Source organism: Dromiciops gliroides, chromosome 5, assembly GCF_019393635.1.
Source record: "Dromiciops gliroides isolate mDroGli1 chromosome 5, mDroGli1.pri, whole genome shotgun sequence".
In the NCBI taxonomy this organism is placed as follows: Eukaryota; Metazoa; Chordata; class Mammalia; order Microbiotheria; family Microbiotheriidae; genus Dromiciops; species Dromiciops gliroides.
Window position 1 is genome coordinate 164,796,853 of NC_057865.1, and position 27,389 is coordinate 164,824,241.

Here is a 27,389-nt window from a genome sequence, read left to right on the forward strand (position 1 = left end):
GTAGGCCCAAACTTATAGTAGTTTCTGCCTGCTTTGCTCTTCAAAGCTGGATGGCTGATCAAAGGAATAGAGCCCAAACTAAGTCAATAAATAAAATATATATTTGCTTGCAAATTGCTTTGTAATTTATTTGAATACTGTATTTACTACATAATATTCTTTTCTCAGTTCTTTCCTTCCCTCCTCCACCCATTGAGAAAGCTAAGAAATATGATACCCATTATGCATATGAAGTCATGCAAAATATATTTTGACATTAGCCTACACAGCACTTTTTCAAAGAAAAACTTAGCTGTCGCCTCCATGCTAACTAACCCCTCATTAAGCTTTAGAACTGTTGCCAATAACAGTGCAGTATGGTAGAAAGGGCCCCAGCTCCAGCCAAAGACCTAGGTTCAAACCCTCTCTAAGGAGAATCTGTGTTCCTTCTCTCTCCCTCTTCCTCCTCATCTTCATCATCATCATCTTCTCCTCCTCCTCCTCCTCCTCCTCCTCCTCCTCCTCCTCCTCCTCCTCCTCCTTCTTCTTCTTCTTCTTCTTCTTCTTCTTCTTCTTCTTCTTCTTCTTCTTCTTCTTCTTCTTCTTCTTCTTCTTCTTCTTCTTCTTCTTCTTCTTCTTCTTCTTCTTCTTCTTCTTCTTCTTCTTCTGCATTGAGTCCCATTATCTGAGTGGCCTGACTGAGTTTTATTCCACCTCATTCCCTTCTCAGTGGTATTAGTTCCAGTTTCCAATTTAAAATATATATTCAATTTTTTTTTGGGGGGGGAAACTATGGTCAGACTACATTATAGAAAATATTGAAGAACTGTCCCAGGTTTTTGTGTGTGTGACAATCTTTGTGACATTTGATTGTCTCAAATAGTGCTTTAGATACATGGTTTAATGTCTCAGAATATTTTTGTTACACAAATATTTGGTTACGATGCTATTTGTTGTAAAAGTGTTACTGCTAGGGGCAGCTAAGTGGCGCAGTGGATAAAGCACCAGCCCTGGATTCAGGAGGACCTGAGTTCAAATCCAGTCTCAGACACTTGACATTTACTAGCTGTGTGACCTTGGGCAAGTCACTTAACCATCATTGCCAGCCCCCCCCCTCAAAAAAAGCGCGTTACTGCTATTTAATCTAGCTGTCCATGGGATTCTGAATTGGCTCATCTAGTTAAACCTGTTTCCAATAGGAATATAGTAGAGAGGGGTGGGAAAGTTCTCTAAGTTAGGAAAACATCCACAAAAGATTCTATTAAAAGTTGCATTTTGTCATTTTAAAAATTGCTTTTGCATTCCATCCTAATTTCTGTACTGGCAGCCTCCTTTTCCCATCTACAAACCATAGTATAGAGATTGTAAGTATCAATCGTAGAGATTAGCTCCCTCAAGTGGACATTTCCCAGCATAGTTTAAATTGTCCAAGACAGAGGATCAGCTACTCATTAGCAAAAGTTCCAGGACATTGGATTCTGAAGGCTCCTCTGAGCCTAATTCAGGGTCTTGTGCTTTGATGGAGGAATTGCATCAGGCAGCCCAAATTTGGAAAAGGAAAGACAGCCTCACATATTGTGGTGAGGAGGGGAGACTGGACTCTACTCAGAGAGTCCTGGGTAGTTTTTTTTTTTTTTTTCAGGCCAAGGGGGGTTAAGTGACTTGCCCAGGATCACACAGCCAGTAAGTGTCAAGTGTCTGAGGCTGAATTTGAACTCAGGTCTTCCTGAATCCAAGGCCAGTACTTTATCCACTGCGCCATCTAACTGCATCCTGGGTAATTTTTGAGCAGGTGTGAGCGAAGAGATGGGGAGAGAAGTAAGAAAAGCAGGGCTGCCAGGGATAGAGAACAATCTATCAAGGACCAAGAGGAACCCAGGAAGGATCCTGATGACTCCAAAGTCAAGCTGAGATATTTTGGCAATTTCCACTACGCTTCCTTAGAGGTTAGCAAATCTCCACACTGTCCACTAAGAGCATGCTAATGAGAAATGGGGGACCAATTGACAGTATGGTCACCTCAACTATTACCTCATAAATTCTGAGAGGTTTCAATCCCATCTCTCTTCCCTTCCTCTCCCCATCACCTCACACATACATCCCTTGCCCCAAATCTGTAAAAGTTTAGGAGATTATAGTCATCATGAATACACACACACAAAAGGCCTCTTTTGTTTTTCTTTTATTGTTATTTACATTTCTTCCATTTCTTAATTCGATGTTTTTGTCTCTCTTCTATGATCTGGCAACAGAGTTATACTATAGTGATTATTCAATGACACTGAAGGCTTAGAAAAAACCCTTGAAACGCATTCTTCGTGGTGTCTTCTCAGAGTACACTAAGAGTACGGAGTATCTCTCTCAGCAAAATTTCCCAAGCCAGCCTAAATGTGTCTGATTATCACTGTACATCCCAAGGAATGAATCAATAAACTATCTTCAGCAGTTCACATGCCTTCGGGTCCATTTAGATTGGAAGGCTGTTAAGGCAAACACGTTGTACTCCCCATGCCTCGTTGACCTCAATTCCATACTTCAGGTTGCTAGAGGTAAATATTTCAACTTTTTAATTAAAAAGTGGAGCTATCATTGTAGTGTAATATCATGTCATCTTTTTAAAAATCTTAAATTAAAATGTGATGGCAATAGAAAAAAATGGAAGTCAGGGATTTTGCTGATGCCTTCACATTTCATTAAAGTTTTTACTTACCTGATGAGACTGAAATGATTATGTATGTACCAGCAAATGGTTTTGTGGGTTTAAAATGCAAATCCCGGGGCAGCTAGATGGCGCAGTGGATAGAGCACTGGCCCTGGAGTCAGGAGTACCTGAGTTCAAATCCGGCCTCAGACACTTAACACTTGCTAGCTGTGTGACCCTGGGCAAGTCACTTAACCCCAATTGCCTCACTTTAAAATAAATAAATAAAATACAAATCCCACCAAAAGAAGTATTAAGTCATGATGGTCAATGTCACTGAGCCAGTCTAGACTGAAAGGTCTGTGGTCTTATTTTTTTCACTAGAATGCTATAAAGAGAGACTGGTATGGAGAGGTCATAGACCAGTCCCTCCTTCTGAATTATTGGGCCCACTGCAATGGGAAGGAAGCCATGTACATATTTTATGCTGTTGTCCTCCTCCTGACCATTTGAAATTGTGTTAAGGAGCATCTTGGCAAGCTAGCGGAGGTGCTTGCTGGCTCAGGACAACATACCCTTGCTCCAGTGGGGTTTATAATCCCTGGCCCCCATGTCAAGATAAAAATCATGGTTGGCGCATATTTTCTTTTTCTTTTCTTTTTTGCAGGGCAAGGAAGGTTAAGTGACTTTCCCAAGGTCACACAGTTAGTAAGTGTCAAGTGTCTGAAGCCGAATTTGAACTCAGGTCCTCCTGAATACAGGGCCGGTGTTTTATCTACTGTGCCACCTAGCTGCCCAGTACATTTTTTCTAACACAGGAAAATACAAGGTTCCCTACTACTGTACCTACCAAAGGGTAGGTGCCCAGTTGTCTTGCTTCTCTGTTATATTCAGGAATGCTATAGTGCTTGACAGCCTGAGTTCCTCTACAACTTTGAATTTCTGATTCTCCAGACCTATACTTCAAACCCAAGTGGAGGGAGAGGAGTAGGAGCCTACAGGCTAGATCAAATCAAATCAATACATATGTAATAGGTACCTACTGTGTACAGGAACCAGGAACTGAAGTGAAATTAAAAAAAAAAAGATATGGTCCCAGTCTTCAAGCTTAGTTTGGTAGAGATGCTAGATAGCAACCCAAACCAGAGATTTTGAACCCCCTGATTTAAAGGGTATAAAACATCATAATATTCTTAGTTGTGCATTGGAGAAGTGGCAAGATTCCTTCTAGCCTTGCTTTTGCCAGTGACATACCAAAAAAGAATTTTTGAAGAACACCACTTAATGTTTACCGTGGGCTGTAGCTCATGAAGTCTTGGTCTCACTTAATGGTGAAGGCAGTGATGGATGAGGTGCCAGGGACTGACTCTTTACGGAAGACAGAGGCATGATTGAAGTCCTCAGGCTCCAAAATCCCAACAGGTCAGTTCTGCCCCAGGGCTCATTCTAAGTATTGAGTAAATTATTTCCCTCAGAGTAAGGGAAGTAGATGTCAGGAGGCTCTTTGGTCCTAGAATGGTGGCTTTAGGGCATGCTACCTGAATCATGAAGGGCTTAGATCCTTGGGATATGATACCCATGGGGGGCAGCTAGGTGGCGCAGTGGATAAAGCACAGGCTCTGGATTCAGGCGGACCTGAGTTCAAATCCAGCCTCAGACACTTAACACTTACTAGCTGTGTGACCCTGGGCAAGTCACTTAACCCCAACTGCCTCACCAAAAAAAAAAAAAAAAAAAAAAAAGAATGATACCCAAGAAGTGGAAGCACCTCTAGTCCCTAGATGCCAGCCCACGGGAGGGGAACCACATGATCACAGAGATAGCAGCAGCCAAATAGCACCAGAGTAGCAAGAAATACTGGACCCTTGGGTTTAGGAATTCAGTCTCTTCTGTCAGGAAGGCTGGGTCCACTTCTTGCTGCTCTGCCACTACCTCTTAGACCATTTGACTTCTCTGTCATTGTCAAGGATTTCTTGAAGTAAACTGAAGATAAAGGCTCTTCCCTCACCAGGGAACCAAATTTGCTCCTCCATCTCTGTTTCTGTTTAGGTATCTTTCCCTCTTCCACAAGTTGTCTGCTCCCTCCCATAGTTCATTTCTCTCTCTCCCCCCAGAACTCCTCAATCACGCTCATGAGCCATGAATGGGTCAACAAGCAGTCGGATATGGCTAAAGTTCTAAACTAAACAAGCAAGCTACAAGCATTTATTAAGTGTTTACTGTGTCAGGTACTGGACTACGGGCTGAGGACGTAGAGAAGGGCAAGAACAATCCTTGTCTGAAAGCTCGCCTGCAAAATAAGGCTTTTAATTTTAAGTTGCCCAGGTCCACATCTAGTTTCACTCTCAACCTACCTGAGAAACTAAGGAAATGACTTGTCTAAGGTTACACAGTTAGCAAGAAGCGAGGCTGGGAGACAAATCCAAGTCCCGACTCCAACTCAGTGTTCTTACTGCATCACACTCAGGGAAAACAACGCCTGCCAACCTTTTGTGTACTCCTTCCTGTGCACACATTTCCATTTAGTGACGGAAGGCCATGCAGATTTTTAAAAACCAAGAATTGTTTTGGTGAGGGGTTGGCCAAAGGAAGTTTTCCTTTTCAGTGGCCATGCTTGGCAGTCTGGCTCTGGATAAATGATCACGGTCTGAAATGTTTACTAGGCTCCACCATGAATTCTATTGCCTCCCTCCAGCCCCAAATTCTTAACAAGGGCTCCATTATACTCCATAAGTTTTCAAATACTGTATTAAATTCCAGTGGTGTATACCAATTTCAGTAATATCCTTGGCAGGGTGACCCACACTCAAGCAAACACTGCCAAGGATCTGGGCATTGTCACATTTAGCTGGAAATTAGTAACAGGGGGATTTGTACTTTTAGATCTGGAAGTTCCTTGGTAAAATTGTAAAGAAAAGAGTGCCTTCAGGGCCCCTAGTCTCACATTTCTGCGCCATTTTTCTCCCAATCACCATCTCGCTCTTGTCCAACTAGCAAAAGGCACCTAAGTTCACAAAGCCTAGGTGTGAACGATTTTAAGGATAACTACTCTTCCCAGGAATATTGTTCTTTTAGAAGAAGATAAGACAAGGAGCATGGCAGAGGAAGGTTAAAATCCCAAGTGTCAGCTGATGTTTTTAGGTAGTGGAGCTATCTGGCAGCCCCTCGAATAATCCCACTAGGTGACAGAGGCCAATCTTGCTCTGGGACAGTCATAATTATTCTCTCTCCTACACTCATAGAAGGTCATTAAAGAAATCTTCATCCTATAGATGTTGCTCTGTTGAGGATCTCAAGGGGAGTCTGGAGGGAGCATGAAGGTATAATCACAGCATCTTAGGTGTGATTGGGTTGGCTTTCCAGCACCTATCTTAAACCTTCTAAGGAATGGTGATCTCCCTCGTTAAAAAAAAAACAAAATTCATTTTGTGGGATTGAATCGAATCCGCTGCCTGAAATTTTCATGTATTGTCTCCGGTTCTGCACTTCGGACACACAAAATAAGCAAAATATCCTCCCCACGTGACAGCTGCTCAGACCTCTACAGAATATCAGAACTGGGACTCCTTTTATTCTGCAGGCGGAAAAATAAGGTCCAGAGAATGGACTTTTCCTGGGACTTACAGACAGGGGTGGAGCTCAGGTTAGAAAACAACATTTCTGACTTACAGCTGGGCGCACATTACAACCTAAATGTGGGATGTGATGAATTTCATTCCAGAAATGTTTATTAAAGGTTTAAATATTATTTAAAACATGCCCTCCACAGGGCAGCTAGATTGGCTCAGTGGATAAAGCACCAGCTCTGGATTCAGGAGGACCTGAGTTCAAATCCGGCCTCAGACACTTACTAGCTGTGTGATCCTGAGCAAGTCTCTTAACCCTCATTGCCCCCACAAAACAAAACAAAACAAAACATAACATTCGGGGCAGCTAGGTGGCACAGTGGATAAAGCACCGGCCTTGGATTCAGGAGGACCTGAGTTCAAATCTGACCTCAGACACTTGACACTTAATAGCTGTGTGACCCTGGGCAAGTCACTTAACCCTCACTGCCCTGCAAAAAACCAAAAAAACCCCCAAAAACCATGCCCTCTAAGCCACTCATTGGATGATTAACACAAGAAGTACAACATTCAAATCTATCTCACGTTTTACCATCTAGTTCTCCTTTTTATGACTGATCGCTTACAGAGAATCAGAGGACCCAGGCTTGAAATCCCAGCTCTGGGGTTCAAAGAATCCCTTCCTTGGGACAAGTCACTTTATTTCCTTCAACTACAAATTGAAATTGTCGACAAGACTAGACGACCTCAAGGATCCCTTTCAGCTCTGAATCTGTAATTCTATGATTGCACTTTAATAGTCCATCTGGAAGGCTTAACCAAGCCAAGAAGAGTATCTGACCTGACAATCTAAGTACCCTGGAAACCCAAGTTACTAAAAACCAAGGTTAAGAAAAGGATACACATTTATTACGGTAGCACAGGAAACATTTTATACACTTTGCAGAGAATAAAGTTAAGGGAGTTGTGTGGTTCATACTTGTAGTGAGAGGTAAGGTTCTTATTACTACTGTATGAATATTCATACAGAGAGTAAACACGGGATCCCCAAGTCAATAATACCAGCCTTCATCAATAGCTAAGGCCATTTATTATTATCAATATCCACCAACATCAATTCTTATCAGTTATCACCACTAAGACTAAAGGCCAGCACCATAAGCCAGGTAACAACAACGAGTTCTCTCCAGTCCATGTGGTCTTTCGTTTTGCTCAAAGGAAAAACAGGTTTGCTGTGGAGCAACCGAGTGTTCCTAAGGGCCACTAGGATCTTCGAAATGCCAGGTTGCGTTCAAGGTCTAAGGATGAGCCTGCAAAATGCTTCCAAGGACTCAGCTGCTTTAATCCAGAGGCTGGAATGGCACGTTCCCTTGAAATGAGCCTTTGTAACGACTTTGTAAATGCTTCAGTATTTCCTAGTGTTTTTTTTGACTCAGTGAGCGGAGATAAATGATTAGTTGTCTTCATTAGTAGACAATAAAAAACATCTTCTTGAAGATGTGACATTCCAGAGTATTGTTTTTGAGATATATGACTTCAAGAGAAACAAAGCATCTACCTACTGCTATACGAATTAGAGCAATTTGGTAACTTTTGAAGAACTTGAATTTGTTCTCCAGAATCTCATAGCTCAAGGTCCCTAACTCTAGATGTACAGTTGGTCCCTCTTGTTTTAATCCCATGTAAACAAATTTCTACAGGAAATGAGTTATTTGCTTTCAGTAGTTATATTTAACAATTCTTCAGTTTGTATTGGACAGGGTTGGAGGTTCTTAAATTTCATCGACCTTTTTCTTTTTGGAGAAAAACAAACATAATCTCTTTCTGTAGCACAGTCTGATCAGCCATAAAAAGTATGCTGTTCATTGAATCAAAACCGCTCCAGTATTTTTTTGCATATAGTAAGTATTTAAAAGGCTTTTTCATCCATTCATTCACTGAGAGTCTTGGAGAGGGAGGAGACTATTATTTTTAGAGCCCTTGTGCAGAGCATGAGAAATAAAGAAGTTCAAAGACGATCAAGGTCACAAAACAGACAACAGGAAGAAAAACTAACCAACTGTTTTTTACTTCGAGTGTAATTAAAAAAAAAAATAGTCTAGGCCAGAGGCAGGAATGGATCAGTTTATTTCACCACTGGGTGTTCAATAAGTACTAGGAAACCCTCTTATCCTGATATCTAACATCTTATCCTGTAGGAGAAGGCAGATAGCTCAGTTTAAATTGCATGTGCTAGTTGGAAAGTGTGCCTTCGCTGAATCCAGTAATTTAGACATCAGTCCCTGGGAACAAAACAGGAAATACCTCTGTCTTCATCTCTTATTTTAAATGTCAATATCAGTACTCAGACCAATCCAATGAAAGCAAGCAAGTGGGTGTTTCTTTTTGGCTTAACCTTCTTTTTTATAAAAAAAAAAATGTTTAACCTTCTTTTTTTACAAGTTTCCATTTATGGTCAATATTGAAACAATAGGTTGTTTTTCTGGAGACACAAGAAGCAAGGTAGGAGGTAGGTGTTAACTACTGAAACCAGGGCTATTTAAGACTATTCAAAAATCTGGGATGTTCTTCTCCTCTTGGCAATAGGGTCTCTCCACCAATTTTTGGCCCAGTCTTCTCCTGGAAAAATGAAAAAAGTTCTTAATCAGAGACTGACCAGTATTTCTTTGTATTGGTTACTATAACAAGCTGAAGTAATTGAGCTTGAAAGCACACATGCACATTACTTACTTTTAGCATTCCATCCCTTTCCCATTTGAAGAGGCCACAATTACTGAAATAAAAGAGAAATTTGAATTAGTAAGTACGATATATGCATACACTCTTAAAATGTTAACAATCATAAAATTTAGGGGTTTAGAAGGAACTTTGGTGGGAGAGACCAATCCATACCTAAAAAAGAATTCACACTGCAACAGACCTGACAAATGATCAGTCCAGCCTGGCTTAAAGACCACAAGGGAAGGGGCGCTCACCACCTTCCATGGCAGACCATTGCACATTTGGAAAGCTCTGAATGTAAGGAATGTTCCCCATAACTTCTATCAGTGTTCCTAATTCGATCCTGTGGGGCCAAGCAACCCTAACCCCTCTTCAGAAGTCGGCCCTGCATTCCATTGGATCATTCTTATTTCTGGCTAAACATCTCCAGTTCCTTCAGCCAGTCTTTATGTAACACGGCCTTGAGGCCTTTCATCATAGATTGAGCTCTTTAGATACTCTTCAGCTTATCGATGCCCTTCCTACAAGGTAGCACTCAGAACTGAACATGCTTCTTCAGACGTGCTGTGGCTGGACAGGGAACAGCAGGACGGTTACCTTCCAATCCCTCTCTTAAGTCCAAGATCACACTAGCTTTCCTGGCTGCTACCACACTAACATTAACTAATCTTGCAGCCCACCAAAGTATTCCATAGCTTTTCCAGACAACCTGCTTTCTAAGCATTATCTCCCCCATCTGGTATTTGTGAAATTAATCTACTGAAACCAAGTGTAAGACTTTATATATTTATCCCTATGAAATTTCATCATACTCTACTTAGTTTGCTACTCTAGCCTGCCCGGATCTTCCTGGATCCTAACCATTACCTAGCATGTTGGCTAACCCCCACAGCTTTGTGCCGCTGGCAAATCTGATGAGCACACCACCTATGCCTTCATCCCGCACGGTTTCCAAGAGGACATAGAATCCTGTTTAGCCATTGGGCCACTTCCAAATCCACCTAAGTGCACTGTCATTTAGGCCAGGCTCATACCTCACAGCCTGCACCATTCCTGGTAAACAACCATATAATGGAACAAAGATAATGCTAGTAAGTGGATTTCTAAGTCAGTATGTGGCCTGTAGAGATCCTTACAGTTTAGTGGCCCCCATTTCAATATGAGCCAGCCCATATCCCACCATCTAAACCACCCATCTGGCACTCTTCTGATCTACCAATTTAGTAACCTTGTCAAAAATGGAAAGAAATAAGGTCGGTCTGGTATGCCCTTTCTGCAGGAAGCCATGCTAGTCTTTTATGAGCATCCCCTTTTCTCCCCAGATATTCACTAACCACTGAGTTAATAATTTATTCTGCTGACATCTTTTCAAAAGAAGGGCTTATCGGTTCTAACGTATATGCCCTTAGAGCCAATTATTATGAAATCCAAGTTGAAGATCACTCTACAAATCCAAATAAAAGGAGCTTTCTAATGATCTGTGAAATGGCCTTCAACTTTTTAGGAGTCACGTACTCTACGAACAGATTCTCAAATAATAATTAGGTTCTCATCAGGCTGTAATTAATAAGTACTTGATTTTTTGGTGAATTGATACTGGGTTGAAGTTCAGCTTTAGGAGGAACATACTGACATATACTGTGTACATGAGCAAGATGCTGACTTTAATAAGAGGGAGAAAGGGAAAGCATAAATCTGCCTTTTAGGCCTAAATGATGAGTTGCCTTTTTCTCTATTTCCTTTCAATTAAAAAAAAACTGTTTGTAGGAGCCAAGGACCAAGGATATCCCTCTGCTCTGTAACCTAAAACAATCAGCACCAGGCAGATCCCTGACCATGCTATTCCACGAACTCTCTCGAGCAAAGAGGTCATGACACTGCCACAGATGAAGGACAGAGAAGTAGGAAGAACATCATAATGAAATGTTGATTTCTTTACTGGACCTTATTGTTTGTGTCTCAGAGGGTGAGCACAAAAGACTTGAGTGTCCTTAATGCTCGCCCCTTCCCTGAGATTCTGATTAATCCTGCATAGATTGTGTTTGTACATTGTTGTTTGCATGCTGTCTCTCCACTGGAAGGTGAGCTCTGGGAGGGCAGGGAATGCCTTTGGTTTTTCTTTGCATCCCTGGCACTTGGCACAGTGCTTGGAATATAATACACATTCTAAAAGAATACGTGTTGACTTGACAAAACACTGTCAGAGTCACAAAGGCCAGGAAAAGCCAGATTCCAATTTCCTTCCCAGCTTTAGCATCATTCTCTATTTCTAATCTTTGAAGCAGGCAGGGTGACAACCACTATTTCTCATCTTTCCAGGGAAAAAAATGGATGCTACCATCAGGAGACCCAGTCAAGGCCAGAAGCAATCCAATAACCGCAGGGTCAAAAATCTACAACCAAATAAGCCCAGAGGAAGGAGTAGAAGAAAGTTGCTCCATCTCTGGAGTCAGGGGAGTTGGGTTTAAATCCCTCTGACACTGGGTTTAAGATAAATTAGAAGAAGTTTCTCCCGTGAGAAGCAAAACCAAAGATGAACAGATAAGGGGACAGACATGTAGAGGAATCAAGGGACTATTAAAGTTTAGATTGACCAAATAGATATCAGGACAGACACACCTCAGAAGTGGAGATAAAATTCTATAGAAGGAAAGTCAGTTAGGTGTGGCTACTACTACCTGACCAGAGCTTGGAGACAAAGATAACCCCAAAGGTCAGAATCATCATTTCAAAAAAATCCCCCTTGACTCTCAGTAGTATGACAAGCATCCAGGCTTTCCCCACCCCACCCCCAAAAGGAACTTTCCCTTTTCAAGTGGACACCCCATCTATCTTCTATAAAAGCTTTTGCCTTCCTTCTGTTCTGGGAGGAGGCTGTTTCTAAGCCAACTTTCTCCCTGGGGGTGAAGTCTTTGACTTCCCACTTGGTCACCTGCTATAGTGCCAAATAAAAGACCACATTAATTCTAATTGGACTGTGTGTGAGAGTGTAATTCTTTACTGAAGAATACCTAAGGACCCCTACCTTTCCCCTGTGACATCTCCGCACCCCCCACCCCCATCCATTATCAGCATGACCTTGGGTAAGTCAATTAAACTCCCTGGGCCTCAATTTGCACATCTGTAAAATGAGTAAGTGGGTTAGACTAGATGTGTTGTGAGGTCCACTTCTAGTTCTAAAACTATGAACTGAAGGCCCACCACACCTTCCATTTTCTGCTGAAAATGATAGTGCCCCCTGGGAGCAAACATGATCACATGCTCTTGTGTTTGAGCGATTTAGGCACTGCTCTTTCTCAGTATAGAGAAATTATTATTAGCTGATAATATAATTTTACATTAAAAACACCGAAAAGCTTTCTTGCCATTGTTTTCAGAAATCATTTTGGGGGAGTGAAGGTCAGGTAGCAATATAGGACCTTTTTCTTAAGCATTTTATTCAGCAATCTATATATCTAAAACTTAATTACAAAATTTTCACTATTAGGGGAAAAAGAGACCTACAGCATTTTAGGTGTAAAGAATATTCTTTACACCACCAAGTTTTTCCCTGTATTTCTGTATTTCTTGTATTCTTACTCCTCCAACTCTGGTTTCAGTCCCAAGCATTAGCAGAAGCTCCAATTTAAAAATTAGCATCACTCCTCCCTCAACCCCATCCCAAGAAAACCACCATAACATAAGCAAACAGAGATTTAAAAGCTATTTCTCACACAACAGCTCTGATTGTATCTATGCAATACTATGGAACAAAAAAGAATTAGAGTCATAATGGTATTAACACATACAAGAAAGGCAAACCCCCTACCTGCAGTGCTTTTGAGGTAGCCTGTCAAGAGATATGCTTCTATTTCCACAGGGGCACTTGAAAAACCGCTTCACCCCATCATGCCAGTGGTAGTCATGGTTCTCACTGACACAGGTCTCCAAGAGCTTGAAATGGGTATAGTTGCACTGCACAAAATCAACATGGCATTGTTTAAACCAAGGACTTTAAAACAAAAACATCAATAATAGCTACATACACATATAGTAGAGTAGTAGCTACATATAGTAGTACATATAAATAAAAATATACAAATAATATAGTTTTCCCATCTGTATATAGCACATACAGTATAATGGTAGTCTATAAAGCTTTGTATAGGAGTAACATATAAAGCTACATATCTATATCTATCTAGAGTGTGTTATGGTTTGCAAATGTTAATGCATTTTATCCTCACAACTGTCACGTAAAAGAATTCTGAAATTTATTGTGCTTGGTCTCAGATTTTCTCTGTCACACACAGACATACAGACACACACATGAGAGGCAAATTCAAGCCCAAAGTAAGTTACAACTTTTTAATAATTTGCTCCATTTGAGGAGACAATGGTTTATTTAAGAGGAGATTCTTGTTCAAGCTTAAGTTAGATGAGTTGGCCTTTGACAAGTGGTCATTTGACTAATGAACTTGCAGTCCATTAGAATCCCCAGAAATGCTTTTTGAACCTAAATGCAGGACTTTACATTTATTCCTAGTATCCTGAGCTTTCTCAGTTACAACTAATCCCCAGGAGATATTTTTTGTGACACCTGGCCCAATTTCTTCTATTCCATGAAGACAAAAAATAAGGGACAGCTAGGTGGTAGAGCAGATAGAGCACTGGGCCTGAGCCCAGTAAGATCTAGATTCAAATGCAGCCTCAGACGCTTACTAGCTGTGTAACCCTGGTATCCTCATGTGAGTTTTCTAAGGACAAATGGGATAAAGGGGTAGGAGATACAGCATTCACATATTACAAATGGACAATTGGAGACATAGAATATCATCATGATACCTAAGGTAAGCGGCTAAACTTTTTTTTTTTGTGAGGCAATTGGGGTTAAGTGACTTGCCCAAGGTCACACAGCTAGTAAGTGTTAAGTGTCTGAGGCCGGATTTGAACTCAGGTACTCCTGACTCCAGGGCTGGTGCTCTATCCACTGCGCCACCTAGCCGCCCCAAGCTGCTAAACTTTTATATTCTGTCCTACTAGACTGCTATCTCTGCCATGTTGGAGTAGTTATGTTTCATTATCTGTTCTTCAGGATTGTTAATGGTTTTTCAATTAGTGGGATTTCCTTTTACTGATCTTTTCATTTACATTGTTATAAACACTGGGTCCACTGTTCTCTTGATTCTGCTCATTTTGAATTGTATCAATTGATACAAACCTTCCCGTGTTTCCAAACTCCTTATATTTGCCAAGCCTTTTTTCAAAAAAAAATTTTAATAGATTTTTTATATTTTTAGAAAATTTCCCACATTTCCTATTGTATCAAGGGGAGGGAATAAGATGGAGGGTAATACAGTTAACAATAGTAACTGTGAAAGAATTGATGAGCAGGATGATATCAGAAGGACATATGAAAAATGCAAAGCATCAACGAGATAGAACTGATGGTGTCTGAATACAGATTGAAGTATAATTTTATTTGTTATCTCTTCTTTCTAAAGGTATTTTGTCTATTTTCTTTCACAACCTGACTAATGAAAAGATGTTTTGCATAACTACACATGTATGACTTATATTGAATTGCTGGATTTCATAGGGAAGAATGAGGAGGGAGGGAAGAAGAAAATTTAGAACACAAAATTTTAAAAAATCAATGTGAAAAGTAATAATGAGCCGGAGGGGTTCAGAGAAACCTGGAAGAACTTACATGAACTGATGCTGACTGAGAGGGGGAGAACCAGGAGAACATTGTATACAGTAACAGCAACATTGTGTGATGAACAATGGTGATAGACTTGGCTCTTTTTAGCAATGCAAAGGTCCAAAACAATTTCAAAGAACTTCATAATAGAAAATGTTCTCAACATACAGAAAAAAGAATTGTGGTCTATGAATGCAGATTGAACCACACTGTTTCTACTTTTGGGCTGGTTTTTTTTCCACCTTATTTTTTGAGGTTTTTTCCCTTGTGTTCTGATTCTTCTTTCACAATATGACTAATGCAGAAATATGTTTGATGTGATTACACATATATAACCTGTATTAGATTGCTTTCTGTCTTGGGGAGGAGGGAGGGAAAGGAGGGTGGGAGAAAAATTTGGAACTAAAAATCCTATGAAAACAAATGTTGAAAACTATCCTTATATGTAACTGGAAAATAATAAAATACTGAACAACAACAAAATTCCTATTGTATTATTCCTCTATCTTCTTCCTCCTCCTTCCAGAGAACCATCCCTTATGACAGATTTTCTTTAAAAAGGAAAAAATTAGCAAAACTTGCCACATCTGACATTATATTGCCATGCCTTATTGTACATCATATCATTACATTAATAAATCAGGTTTTTTTGCCCCCAGCCCTTCCCCAATAAACAGGCATCTTTCCAATTCTCTCTGTCTTAGGGTGTATACCCAGTAATGGTGGAGTCAAAGGGTATGGGCAGTTTCATTATTTTGTTGTGCTATGCAGAATGGGTGGACTACTTCACAGTTCTACCAACAATGCCTCAGTGGCCCTATCTTCCCACAGTCCCCTGAAACAATGGCTGTTTCAATCTTTTGTCATTTGTGTCAATGTTGAGGTGAAACTTCAGAGTCATTTAAATTTGCATGTTTCTTACTTTAGTGATTTGGAACAAATTTTCATGTAGTTATTAAGTTTACAATTCTTTTGAAAACTTGTTCCTATCCTTTGAACACTTATCATGTTACTCAATTTTAACCACAAAGAGTACAATCACCAGAGCAATACAGTTAGAATAAAAGGTATTAGAAAATGTTGGGTGCAGGGTGGCAAATTTTCCCCAGAAGAGTGGTCTTTGGGAGCCACTAGTATTAGATGATGTAATTTTAGATTTAAAAAAATGCCAAATTGTCCTGGAATATTCCACCATTGTGTAACAGCAGAAGAGTTCATCTAAGGTGAAATGAAAAGATGAATTTTATTTCTTTCAAAATTGTAGCTGGAACAAGGGAAGAAAAATTTTTTTACCTTTGCTGAAAATTATGCAAGAAAAAAAAAAAGCTTACTTGGGTGGCTGCAAAACAGAATTCTTAGCCTTTCATAAGTGTTTTGCTTTCAAGACCAATGAAACCAGACACACCCAGAAGAATTCTGTTGAGGCTCCACACTCCAGGAACTGTCCGGGATCTTACACAGACACCAAATTGAACCTACCAGGAGACTTTCTTTCTTTACTCACCGTTTTGCACGTTACCACTCGGCATTTCACTTCCCTAATACTTTTCATTTTTTCTTCCATTTGTTCTTTTTTCACCAATGGTTCAAAATAGCGTTCCTGTAGGTCTGCCTCAGCCTGGAAGAGCAGAGTAGAAAGGGTTGGGGTCAAGCATCTGACAAAAGTAAGAACAGCTGAGGATGCACTTACTATATTGGTGCTCTGAAAACATTCTGAACATCAAGACAACACTGGACAATGCCTCTGAAAAATGTCCCCAAAGTTGAAACAACGTGGCCTACACCTCACAACATCCTGCACTCAGATGATTCAATGTGCTTTGGGGGAATAAACCAGAATGGGAGGGGCCATACACGGGGAGAGAGGAATAAAAGGTAACGGCGATATATTCTAATCCAGTCAATACTAAAAAACAAAGTTTTTCAGGAAAAAAAGATAGGGGAGGAATGAGGTGGCAAAAAGAGGGATTGAAGCAGCAGGAAAGAAAGGAGGAAATATCTGTTCCCTGGCAGAAGCGGGGGCCACTGAAGAACCCTCCCATGGGGATAGTCTATAATGGGAGATGGGAACTGTACAACATGTCTCATTTGTAGGCGTCTGATGCTCAAAAGGCCCATGACTTCTTTTTTTTTTTTAGTTTTTTTTTTGCAGGACAATGGGGGTTAGGTGACTTGCCCAGGGTCACACAGCTAGTTAGTGTCAAGTGTCTGAGGCCGGATTTGAACTCAGCGACTCCTGAATCCAGGGCCGGTGCTTTATCCACTGCGCCACCTAGCTGCCCCCTAGGCCCATGACTTCTAAGAGTGTGTTGGGCCTCCATGGACAGCGTGCCACCTCAGGCGGGGAAAGCAGCTGTCAAATCCCTCCCGAGTCTGAGTCTTCTTTCTCCAGGCTAAATGTTCCCAGTTTCTTCATCTGATAGTCATATGACACAGACTTGAGGTCCCTCACCAAACTGGTTGCCCTCCTTTGGTTATCAGTGTCTTAACTGATAGGAACACATTCTTCCACACTTGGTCTGACCAGGGCAGATATGGCTGGGGGGCCATCTCTTCCTCATACCTCGAAGTTCCACCTCTTTTAACGCACCCCAAGATCACATTAACCCCTCTGCTCACTAAATCATGCCACTGTCTCTTACTGATCTTGTAGCATTCCAATATCCCCATTTCATTCTATTAAGATTCAGGTTAGAGACCTAGTCTGTCAAGATCTTTTTGCATCCTGTCACCTAGTACATAATCCAGGGAATTTGTTGATAGAAAAAATATCTTACACTGAGAATGACAGTAGTGGAGTAAATGCTAACTAAATCCTAAAAGTTGTTTTTTTCAGCTCCTTCTCCTCCCTAGTTTGTGACTGAGAAAAGGGGTTGCACTGGACTGATGGACATTGTTTATTTTTGTTTAATGGGTTGCCTTGGTAAATGGTTTTTCATATAGCAGCCAATTAAATTCCACACTAGGAACTAGTTGGTACTAAGTGGCAGGGTGGTCTCAATATCCCACAAGCTCCTGTTGGCTGAAGGCAAGTAAAGGTGTTCACAGTCCTGGGGCTCTAGCCCTTTAATGTGGGGTGAATCAACACAGTTGCATTTGGCGTCAGGCTGTTACCTCCTTCAGCACCGAAGTATGCCTGGATTTAGCTCTGAGAATTTTCTGGAACTCCTCAGACTCCAGGTAGGCCAGTTGCTCTCGACGTTTCTTTTGTGCAGGTTCTAGGTCATCAGCTACAGCAGAGAAGAAAAAATCACTTTACAGAGTTCGGTTTTGTAGTGATATTTTGGGGTTGGTTCCTTGTGGCCTGTTTCTTAAACATCTTCCCATTCCTCACTTCTCTGAAACCTCCTCCCACTATCTAAAGCATTTCCCGGGTGAGTCGATAACCGCTTTGAGCATCAGAGTCCTCATCTGTAAAATGGGGACAGTAATACTTGCACTTTTTACTTCCCAGGACGACAATTGTGAGGAAAGCTCTTTGAGAACCTTAACATGCTATTAAACCATTCTACTATTAAGGATAAATATGACCTGGAAAACAGTGGGCAGGGGAAATAGGACTGTAGCAATTTATCCACTGGTCTTAAGCTTCTCAAACATTAAAATTAAGGTAATATAAATACCAGTCACAATTTAAAAGCCATCAACCATCAACCGTCAAAAACCATCAAGCATTTATTAAGAGCCAACCAACTGCTGGGCACTAGAGAGAAAAAGACAAAAATAAAGAGTCTCTACCCTCAAGGACCAAACATATTATCTAGTAGATAAAAAAAAAATCTATAAAATAAATACAAGGTAATTTTTGGGGGGAAGGCACTGGGAGCTAGAAGGAATCAGGAAAGACCTAATGCAAAAGGCAGCCCTAGAGCTGAGCATGAAGAAATTCAGGCATGGAAAGCAGTCTGAGTGAAGGCACCAAGATGGGGGTAGAATGTTGTTTGTAAGGAACAGCAAGAAGCTGTGGTCCCGTGGAAAGAGCACACTGACTTGACTTAGAGGGACCTGAGTTCAAATCTTACTTCTTTCCTTCCTCTGTCACTTATTCCTGTGACCTTGGGCAAGTCACTGAATGAGCTTCTCTGGGTCGTTGTTTTCAGAGTAAATAAGAGGTTGGACTAGATGGCCTCTGATGTCTTTTTCAATTCTAATTCTATCACCTTGTGAAATCCCTTTTGCCCTATCAGATAATTGTCCTGAGAACTGATTCATGGTAGTAAATTATTGACATTCCCTTCTACAAAGTTCATTTTGAACAACACAGCTCAGTTTAGAATTTTGGCAAAAAAAATGGAGCCATAGAGTGCATCTATCTCTCTGAAAGGCCGCTGGATTAATACATAAAATTTAAAAAAAAAAAATATATATATGTATACACACACAGACATATATATCCCTGTTTTTATATACGTGTGTGTGTATGTGTATGTATAAAACATATATACATACACATATAAAATCTCAGTTTATGTAAATTTAGGTATAAAAATGTATCAGTACAAAGATCAGGTCTTCTTACCAAAAAAAAAGTTTAATGAATTACTCCAATTAAAAATGTATTTTAGAAGAGAAAAAGACCTACTTGTACAAAAATATTTATAGCAGCTCTTTTTGTGGTCGCTAAGAATTGGAAATCAAAGTGGTATATGATGGTGATGGAATATTATTGTGTTATAAGAAATGAAAAGCAGGATGATTTCAGAAAGGCCTGGAAAGACATGTATGAACTGATGTATAGTGAAGTGAGCAGAACCAAGAGAAAGTTGTGCATAGTGATAGCAATATCATTTGATGAAGAACTGTGAATGACTTAACTATTCTCAGCAATACAATGATCGAAGACAATTCTGAAGGACTAAGGATGAAACATATTATATATACACTTCCAAAGAAAGAACAGATATTGATTGAACACAGACTGAAGCATGCTATTTTTCACATTCTTTCATTTTTTTTTCTTTTGAGTCTTCTTATACATAACGACAAATATGGTAACATGTTACATAATGGCACATGTATAACCTATATCTGATTGCTTACTGCCTTAGGGAGAGTGGAGGGGAAGGAGGAAGGGAGGGAGAGCGAATCTGGAACTCAAAACTTTAAATAAAAATATTTATTTTTTAAAAAGTATTTTAGGAAGAACTTCGGACTACTTCTATGCACAACCAGAATAAACAACAAGGACAGAGCAGGGGTGACTGCTGATCAACTGAAGAAAATTTTCAGAACCCTTGTACTTTAGAAAAGCATTTTCTTTGGCTCACAATTTTCTTCACCCTCTATGCAGTTTCTATTTACTCTACCTGGTGATGATGAGGTGCTTTTCTCCACACGCTCTGTTATCTCCAAGACGTTCTGAAGGTCATTTTGCTTCCGTTTAATACAGTTTGGATCCGCTTTTGTAAGGATCTGGCCTTTGGCTCTCAATTTGGCAATAGCTGTTAACTAGAAAAAGGAGAGAGGGTATAAAAACCAAAACAAACAAAAAACATGCCACCAATAAGCAGATTATGCGTTTCTATGTACAGTCATTTTAGGAGGAGTAAATACTGGCGATTTCTAGGAGTAGATAATAATAACTCCTTGATCAATCTATTCCGTTAAACAGAGAGCTTTTTGTTTCAAATTTCATTTAAAAATCAATCTATGGGGCAGCTAAGTGGCGCAGTGGATTCAGGAGGACCTGAGTTCAAGTTTGACCTCGGACACTTGACACTTACCAGCTGTGTTGGTGACCCTGGGCAAGTCACTTAACCCTCATTGCCCTGTCCCCCCCTCCCCCGAAAAAAAAGCAAAAAAAAAGAAAGAAAAATCATTCTAGAATTTTTGTATTCATTTCCCCATCTTTCTAAATGGATTCAAAGCAAAAAAAATGCTTTTTTGATGACTGCAGACTGATCTTGTAGCGTCTCAGGGTCATTATTCTGAATGTCACAGGAAACCATAGATACAGCCTTAGAAGAGGGATTCCCAATCTTATTTCTGCCCTTTGGCTATCAGATAAAGCCTATGGCTTTCTTAGAATGTATTTTAAATGAATGAAAAATGAAATACACAGGATTATAAAGGAAGCCAACTATATTAAAATACAGTTGTCAAAAAAAGAAAAGAAAAGAAAAAAAAAAGGAAAGTTTACATATTCCTTCCCTGGGAGGTATAGGACAATGGACTGAATGTGTATTGACTCCTCCTAACATTGGAATTCTAATTTACTTATATAAAAAAAGTTTCTAATTTGAGTTTGTTTCCTTGTGATTTGTGTCTTTCTACTTCTAGAGCACAGTAAAAAATAAAATCAAATTGTGAATGAAGGTTCTGGTTAGTAGAGGGCTTTCTTTAACTTCTTCCTAATTTTTGCTCTTTTCTACCCACTCATCCCATTTGAGAATCAAGAAAAAAATGTTCCCCCTCCACAATTCACTAGTCCCTACTTGTTTTTCTGATTTGATAACAACCTGTCCTGTGAATGGAAGTTTCCCTAAGTAAACAGAACATGTTTCTACCTTAGCAGAGACAACAAAGGTTAAGTTCAAAGACTAACCAACTATTTGCTCAACAGGTGAAATTGATAGGAGAGCTCATCAACATTCACTTCCCCACCTCCATCCAATTTTCCCTTGCCAAAGATTATCCACAAGTTAGGATGCAGAGCACCTAATGAATCCCCAAATTTTAGAGATGAAAAAGATCCCTGACGTCATCCGGCTCAACTTGTACTTGGACAAGAATCCATTCTCCAACATGTTGACAAGCGTCCAGCCTTTTCTCGAAGACCTTTAGTAAGGAAGAACTCACTATATTTACAGTATTCCAGACCAATTCCTTGGTCCTCAGATACTCTGCCTCTCTTTGCCTCAGCTCAGATGGCATTGGCTTTTCTGGCTGCTATGTCATACTGTTGAGTTGTACTGAACCTGCTAAAGCCACCATTTCTTTCAGCTGATCTACTATTTAGCCAAGTCTTCCCCCATGTTCTACTTGTGAAGTTGATTTTTTAAATTCTGATGTGCAATTCCATACTTATCCCTACTCATTTTAATCTTATGTTTGACCCAAGGCTCCGGCCGGGCTTTAGTGAAATGTATTATTGGTTACTTAATATCAGAAAATATCAGAACCAGAAGGGAACTTAGGAAATATTTATTGGGACACCTTCATTTGACACATAAAGGAATTGTGGCCTACAGTGGTTCCAATTCCCCAGTTTCTTTCAATATGCAAAAGTGATCAATAATTGGAGGATAACAGTTTCTCTATTTACCAACAACTCTCAAAAAACCCCCAAAGGTGAATACTGCATCAGAGGTAGAGTAATTACAGCTATCTCCATAGGACTAAAAGCAAGAAGTCCCAAAAGGCAAAAGCCTTATGAATTAACAGTGGAGAACACTGCTGATACCTAGCAGTTACTCAGCACCCCACCTTTGGTAGGGTACCCTACTTGACTCTCCAGCTTGTGCTTTGGGATCCACTCAGCAATTTCTCTGCTGCTAAAGTCTCTACCAGCACATGTGAAAAGAAGAGGGAGTTATAGAGGGGGTCCCAAGGAAGCAGAAACTCTGCCAGAACACCTACTTCTTGTTCTTACAAAAAAGTGACAGGCACTGACTCAGCCCAATGAGAGAAGTAAAGAATGCAAGGAACTGAGTCAGGGAATCAGGTAGCCCTAAAGAAAAGGGAACCCAAATCCAGCTGGGGCCAGTCCTGTCCATCCAGAAGTTACTTGGGGCAGGAACAATTCATGTTTCACCATTCTTTGTTCCTGCCCCAAGTAACTTCTGACCCGGTTCCTTGAATGTTGATTTAGGAGAATGAAAAACACCAAGAAAAGGGAATGAATTAGAAGAAAGTGAAAACCAAGGAAAAATATAAGGGGGAAAAAAGACTAAATCAACATAAAAAATACTAAAATCAGAATGGAAGATGAATAATAAGACATCTAAAAATTATAAATATCTCTGAATAACTAGTTCAAGAGAAAACAAACTGAACCAATAGCTGACAAAACACAGAACTCTGGATTTCCAAGAGAATATGGAACCACAGAAAAATGTTTCAGAGTGGTTCAAGAGACAAATCAGAACCTTGAAAGAATTTAGATGAGAATAAATGGCAGAATTTATGACTGGCACAGAACTACTAGAATAGAGAAACTTGGATTCATGGTGGGAAATTTCTCAAAGAAGCAAAAGCAAGAACTTATTGGGAATATAAATATACTAATAAGGACAATCTGGAAGGAGTGGAATAGAAAGAAATAATGTCAAAAGAACATAATTTCTATACAAACAAAACATGGATCTTAAAGATAAGACACGGAGACAATTTAAGGAGTAGTCTTGCAGAAGAACATGACAAATCAGAAAGCCTTAATATCATAAAACAAGAAATATAAGGAAATGGCCCAGAACTTGAGTACAAAATACAAAGAATACTAATTGAAAGAATCACCTCCAAAAAATACTTCATGCTTTGAACTCCAAGATCTAGAAAGATTATGTGTAATAATTCCAATGACAACAAATTCAGCAATCAGCCAAGAGAAAGACCTTCAAATATAAAGGAAAGGAAATTCTAATAACAAATTCTAAAGCACAAATCAGAAGACAGAAAATGGGATGGATTAATATATTTGGGAAAGCCAAAGAGTTTAAGAGAAAACCTAAGACATACCCTGTAAATCTAAGCCAAATCATCCATGAAAAAGAAACAAAACAGAGACATGGGCAGATTATGTGACTTGCAAACACCTCAAACAAGAGAACTACAAGAAAGGTAAATAAGTACAACCACCTAGGAAAGAACAAATAACACAATAAGATTATTAAAGAGGGAAAAAAGAGAGAGACCTATGGATTAAAAACCAAAACCAAAACAATGGAGGGACCTGATATTTCTTTCTCAAAGTACACAAGGAGATAAAGGTTAAAGCAGAATTTAAGGAAAAGAGAAGTGACAGTGGAGGAACAGGCCTGAAACATCATGAATTAAATCTAACAACCTGCCCAACAGGTAAAATCAATGCATCTTGTGAGAATAATTGAAGAATGGAAAGGTACATAAAAGGGAGTGGGGAGGTAGAAGATAGAGAATGTTGATGCCCCCATATCAAATCCAAAGTAAACAACAAAAGGAAAATAACTCCTGTAGTTTCTCAGCAAGAAGAGGTACCAGAGAGAATAAGTGATGGGTCAAAAGGAAGGATTGAAATAAGAGGAGACAAAGGTGGAGATCTTGATTCAGTAGTGGGAGAGGGGCCCTCTGAAGAGTACTCCCATGGTGGGGAGAGGAGGAGACCTTCCAAAGGGTCTAATCTGTAGGGATTGGGAGCACAAGGAGACCACTCCCAACCTCTGTGAGGGCTGTTCCTCTGTGGACAACAGCATAGCATGCCTTAAAAGAAGGGTAATCAGGTGCAGGAGGCAAATGGCATTCAGGAAGATGCAAAGGCATGGACCCAGAGAGATTATATACAGAGGAAAATTATCATGGGGAAGCAGAGGGAAGAACTGGACTGAGCAATATGGGACATAGAAAAACGTCTACAATAGGGAAATGCTTCTTCTTAGAGGAATCGATGTTTTCATTTTGTGGAGCCAGTTGTAATCATTCTACCTCTGATGCAGAATTCCTCTTTTGTGTGTTTTTTTTTGAGAGTGAGGTATAACAAAAGAAAGGGAGAGGGAGCAAGATCTACAAGAGCATTAACATAGAAATTGGTTAAAAGAAGAACTGAAGCTTGGTATTTTAGAAGCTTTAATTCCATGACAAAACACAAAGAGATTAAAGAAGGAATAAATAGGTATCGAGACCATGAATCAAATAATAAAAATGTGGACAGAAAAGGATTACTGAAGAAAATAAGGTAAAGAAAACCTTTTTTTTTTTTTTTTAGAAAAAGAAAGGCACAGAAAACTAGAGAAAAACTTTCACACGAAAGAACTTGGTGGAGAGAAGGGCAGATTTGGAATTAAGCACTTAAGTGCAAGGCAAAAGATTAAAAAAAAAGAGTAAAAGATAACTAGAGGAAGAAAACTGAATCAGTAAGCTAGTAAATCTCCAAAACTAGACAAAGAGTTGACAAATGGGAGGGGGCAAGGGTTGAAGTTGAGGGAAAGGGAGCCTGTGAGAATAGAGCGGCCTTCGTGTAGATTAAGCAAAAATAATCTCAGAGACAAAATACTGTCTTAAAAAAAAGAACAAAACACCCATTCAAATCAAATGTACCAGGCTGTGGGCTGCCTTTCAAAGTTCATTTGGGCCAGCTGACTTGAGAAGGGCAGCTGCTCTTTTTTACCTCCTGAATTATCTTCCCATTTAACTCCCTACTAGTCAGTTCTGTTCTCTCCTTTCCGCCCCAACAGAGAATGCTCCTTGACAGGAAAAAGAAAAAAGAAAAGAAAATAAGGATTGAAATCCTCTGCATTCACCATGCTATCTACCATAAAATGCAGTCACATAGACTCCTTTTTGATCTTCCTCTTTCCTCCAATATAACAAAAAATCCTTCCCCGTTTATTATCCTTAGCTTTCCTCACCAAGCTCAGTTCTCTTCTGACCTTTAGTTGCTCTGGGCCTGTTTTTATCGGATGATGCAATCCTTTTTAGTCACATTCCACTACCTACTGTCACTTGCTTTCATCTTTCCATATCCATCTTTCTGTTAACAGACAGGATATTTTCAGAAAATATAGTGTGTGGGGGGCAGCTAAGTGGCACAGTGGATAAAGCACCGGTCCTGGATTCAGGAGGACCTGAGTTCAAATCTGGCCTCAGACACTTGACACTTACTAGCTGTGTGACCCTGGGCAAGTCACTTAACCCCCATTACCCCGCCCAAAAAAAAAAAAAAAAGAAAATATAGTGTGTGTGTGTGTGTTGGGGTGGGTGTTACTTAAAGTTTGCTGGGATTGTTTTTGATGTCAAAATAAAATGTAGCAACAATTTTTGAAAAACAGAGGGGCTGGGCTCGATGGTCTCCAGAGTCCCTCTTGTTCTTCAGTCTTGTCATCAATCCTCCAACCTGATTACAAAACAACGAGTAAAAATAATGGCAAAACATCTAAAAAGCCAACTTCTCTATATTCATATAGAACTTGATCACAATATAGAATGAAATGTACATCTCTTAGAACGTTAATCAATTAAGCAGTGCTCCTTCAAATACAATCAACCCTTGCTTCAGTTTGACATTGTTAGGAGGGAAGCCAGCTCACCTCAAAGTCTGTTTTCTGACCTGTAAACAGGGATAATGGTACTGGCATTAGCTCTGACAGGTCATTCATAGGAAGGATCAAATGAGATAATGGAGAGGAAGACATTTACTTTGCGACCATAAGGTGCCAGAGAAATGTCAACTCTTCTCCCAAGTTTCCTCATTTCGCCATCAATATATAGTTATTCAGAGCCATGGTGCAGTGTTAAGGTACACACTCTACACTTTCAATACAAGCTCAGGTTTTGTGGGGGTATGCAATAATTACCTTCTTAGTTTCTGCTAAAGCACTCAGCTTTGGTCCTGGTGGAGGGGACTCGTCAAAGAAGAGAATATCATCACCTTCTGAGAATCCTCGTCCAAGCTTGGGCGTCTGTGGGCCAAGGGTTCTTCTCACCTTGGGAAATTCTGCCCCTGGTCTTGGAGACTGCAAAGGGGACTTTTCTGAAGAGGAAAGTGAAGCTGGTCTTTTGACTCCAGCTGTACTTTCAAGAAATCTTTAAAGGAATATGAAAGAACAAAATAAGCATACACAAGACTTGTGTGCAAAACAAATCCTAAAAATGAAGAGTGGGAAGAATTGGAGTAATACTAATGCCCAGGTAAAAAATAAGATGATGTCAAAGTATTTTCCTCTGTAGAGTAATTATTAATTCAAATAAGCACCCCTAGAGCTTCACCTTTTATTCTAAGGGTTAGCTTAAATTCTTAATCCAATGACATTCCATTTAAGAAATTTATTTTTGGGGCAGCTAGGTGGCACAGTGGATAGAGCACCAGCCCTGGAGTCAGGAGTACCTGAATTCAAATCCAGCCTCAGACACTTAACACTTACTAGCTGTGTGACCCTGGGCGAGTCACTTAACCCCCATTGCCTCACTAAAAAAAAAAAAGAAATTTATTTTTTCACGGAATTAAGCTGCACAAATTTCACACCATTTGAATTTATTTTAAAAGATCATGGTATCATGGATTTGGAGCCAAAACAGTATCAGTTAGCATTATCTAGAACAGAGGTGTCAAATACTTGTGCCTGCATTCCATACTGTGGCTGGAATGTAACTGGGAAATAATGAACAAAATAAATAAAATAGATAACATTACATTTTAGAACTAAAGAAAGATGGCCTGCAAGGATCTTTATGCATGGATTAATGGTCTATGGATTAGACTTGGGAATCAAGAGATATGGATTTCAGTTCCAGCCATACTATAAAAATGATGGGGGCAGCTAGATGGCGCAGTGGGTAAAGCACTGGCCCTGGAGTCAGGAGTACCTGAGTTCAAATCTGGCCTCAGACACTCCTGGGCAAGTCACTTAACCCCAACTGCCTCCCTAAAAAAAAAGAAAAAAAGAATGATGGGTGATGCTGGGCAAATCCCACAACTCCTTCCTCTTTGTTTAGCAAAAAGAGAAAACATATATGAAGAAATAAGATGTCTTTGGGAGAAAAGAACTAATTAATAGCCTCAATTGTAATTTTCTCTTCCCTTGATTTTTTTCACCTACAAAGTGAAGTTACTCTGTTGGATTAACAACCAATATATTCTATATTATTTCACTTCAGGGCACAGGAACAG

At 39.8% G+C, this 27,389-nt stretch overlaps 1 protein-coding gene across 1 annotated transcript in view; it reads right to left on the bottom strand.

Annotated features, from left to right (window-relative positions):
* Window positions 1–7,112: 7,112 nt before the first annotated feature.
* The window catches only part of MCM10 (minichromosome maintenance 10 replication initiation factor), a 49,212-nt gene continuing 28,935 nt past the window's right edge, over window positions 7,113–27,389 (bottom strand). Inside the window, exons 14-20 of the mRNA XM_043967303.1 lie at window positions 26,077–26,305; window positions 19,897–20,038; window positions 17,705–17,820; window positions 16,095–16,208; window positions 12,716–12,861; window positions 8,917–8,959; window positions 7,113–8,805 (exon numbers count right to left, since the gene is read on the bottom strand). Coding sequence (XP_043823238.1) covers window positions 8,722–8,805; window positions 8,917–8,959; window positions 12,716–12,861; window positions 16,095–16,208; window positions 17,705–17,820; window positions 19,897–20,038; window positions 26,077–26,305 — 874 coding nt within the window. The 3' untranslated portion in view covers window positions 7,113–8,721. The remainder of the gene's footprint in view (window positions 8,806–8,916; window positions 8,960–12,715; window positions 12,862–16,094; window positions 16,209–17,704; window positions 17,821–19,896; window positions 20,039–26,076; window positions 26,306–27,389) is intronic.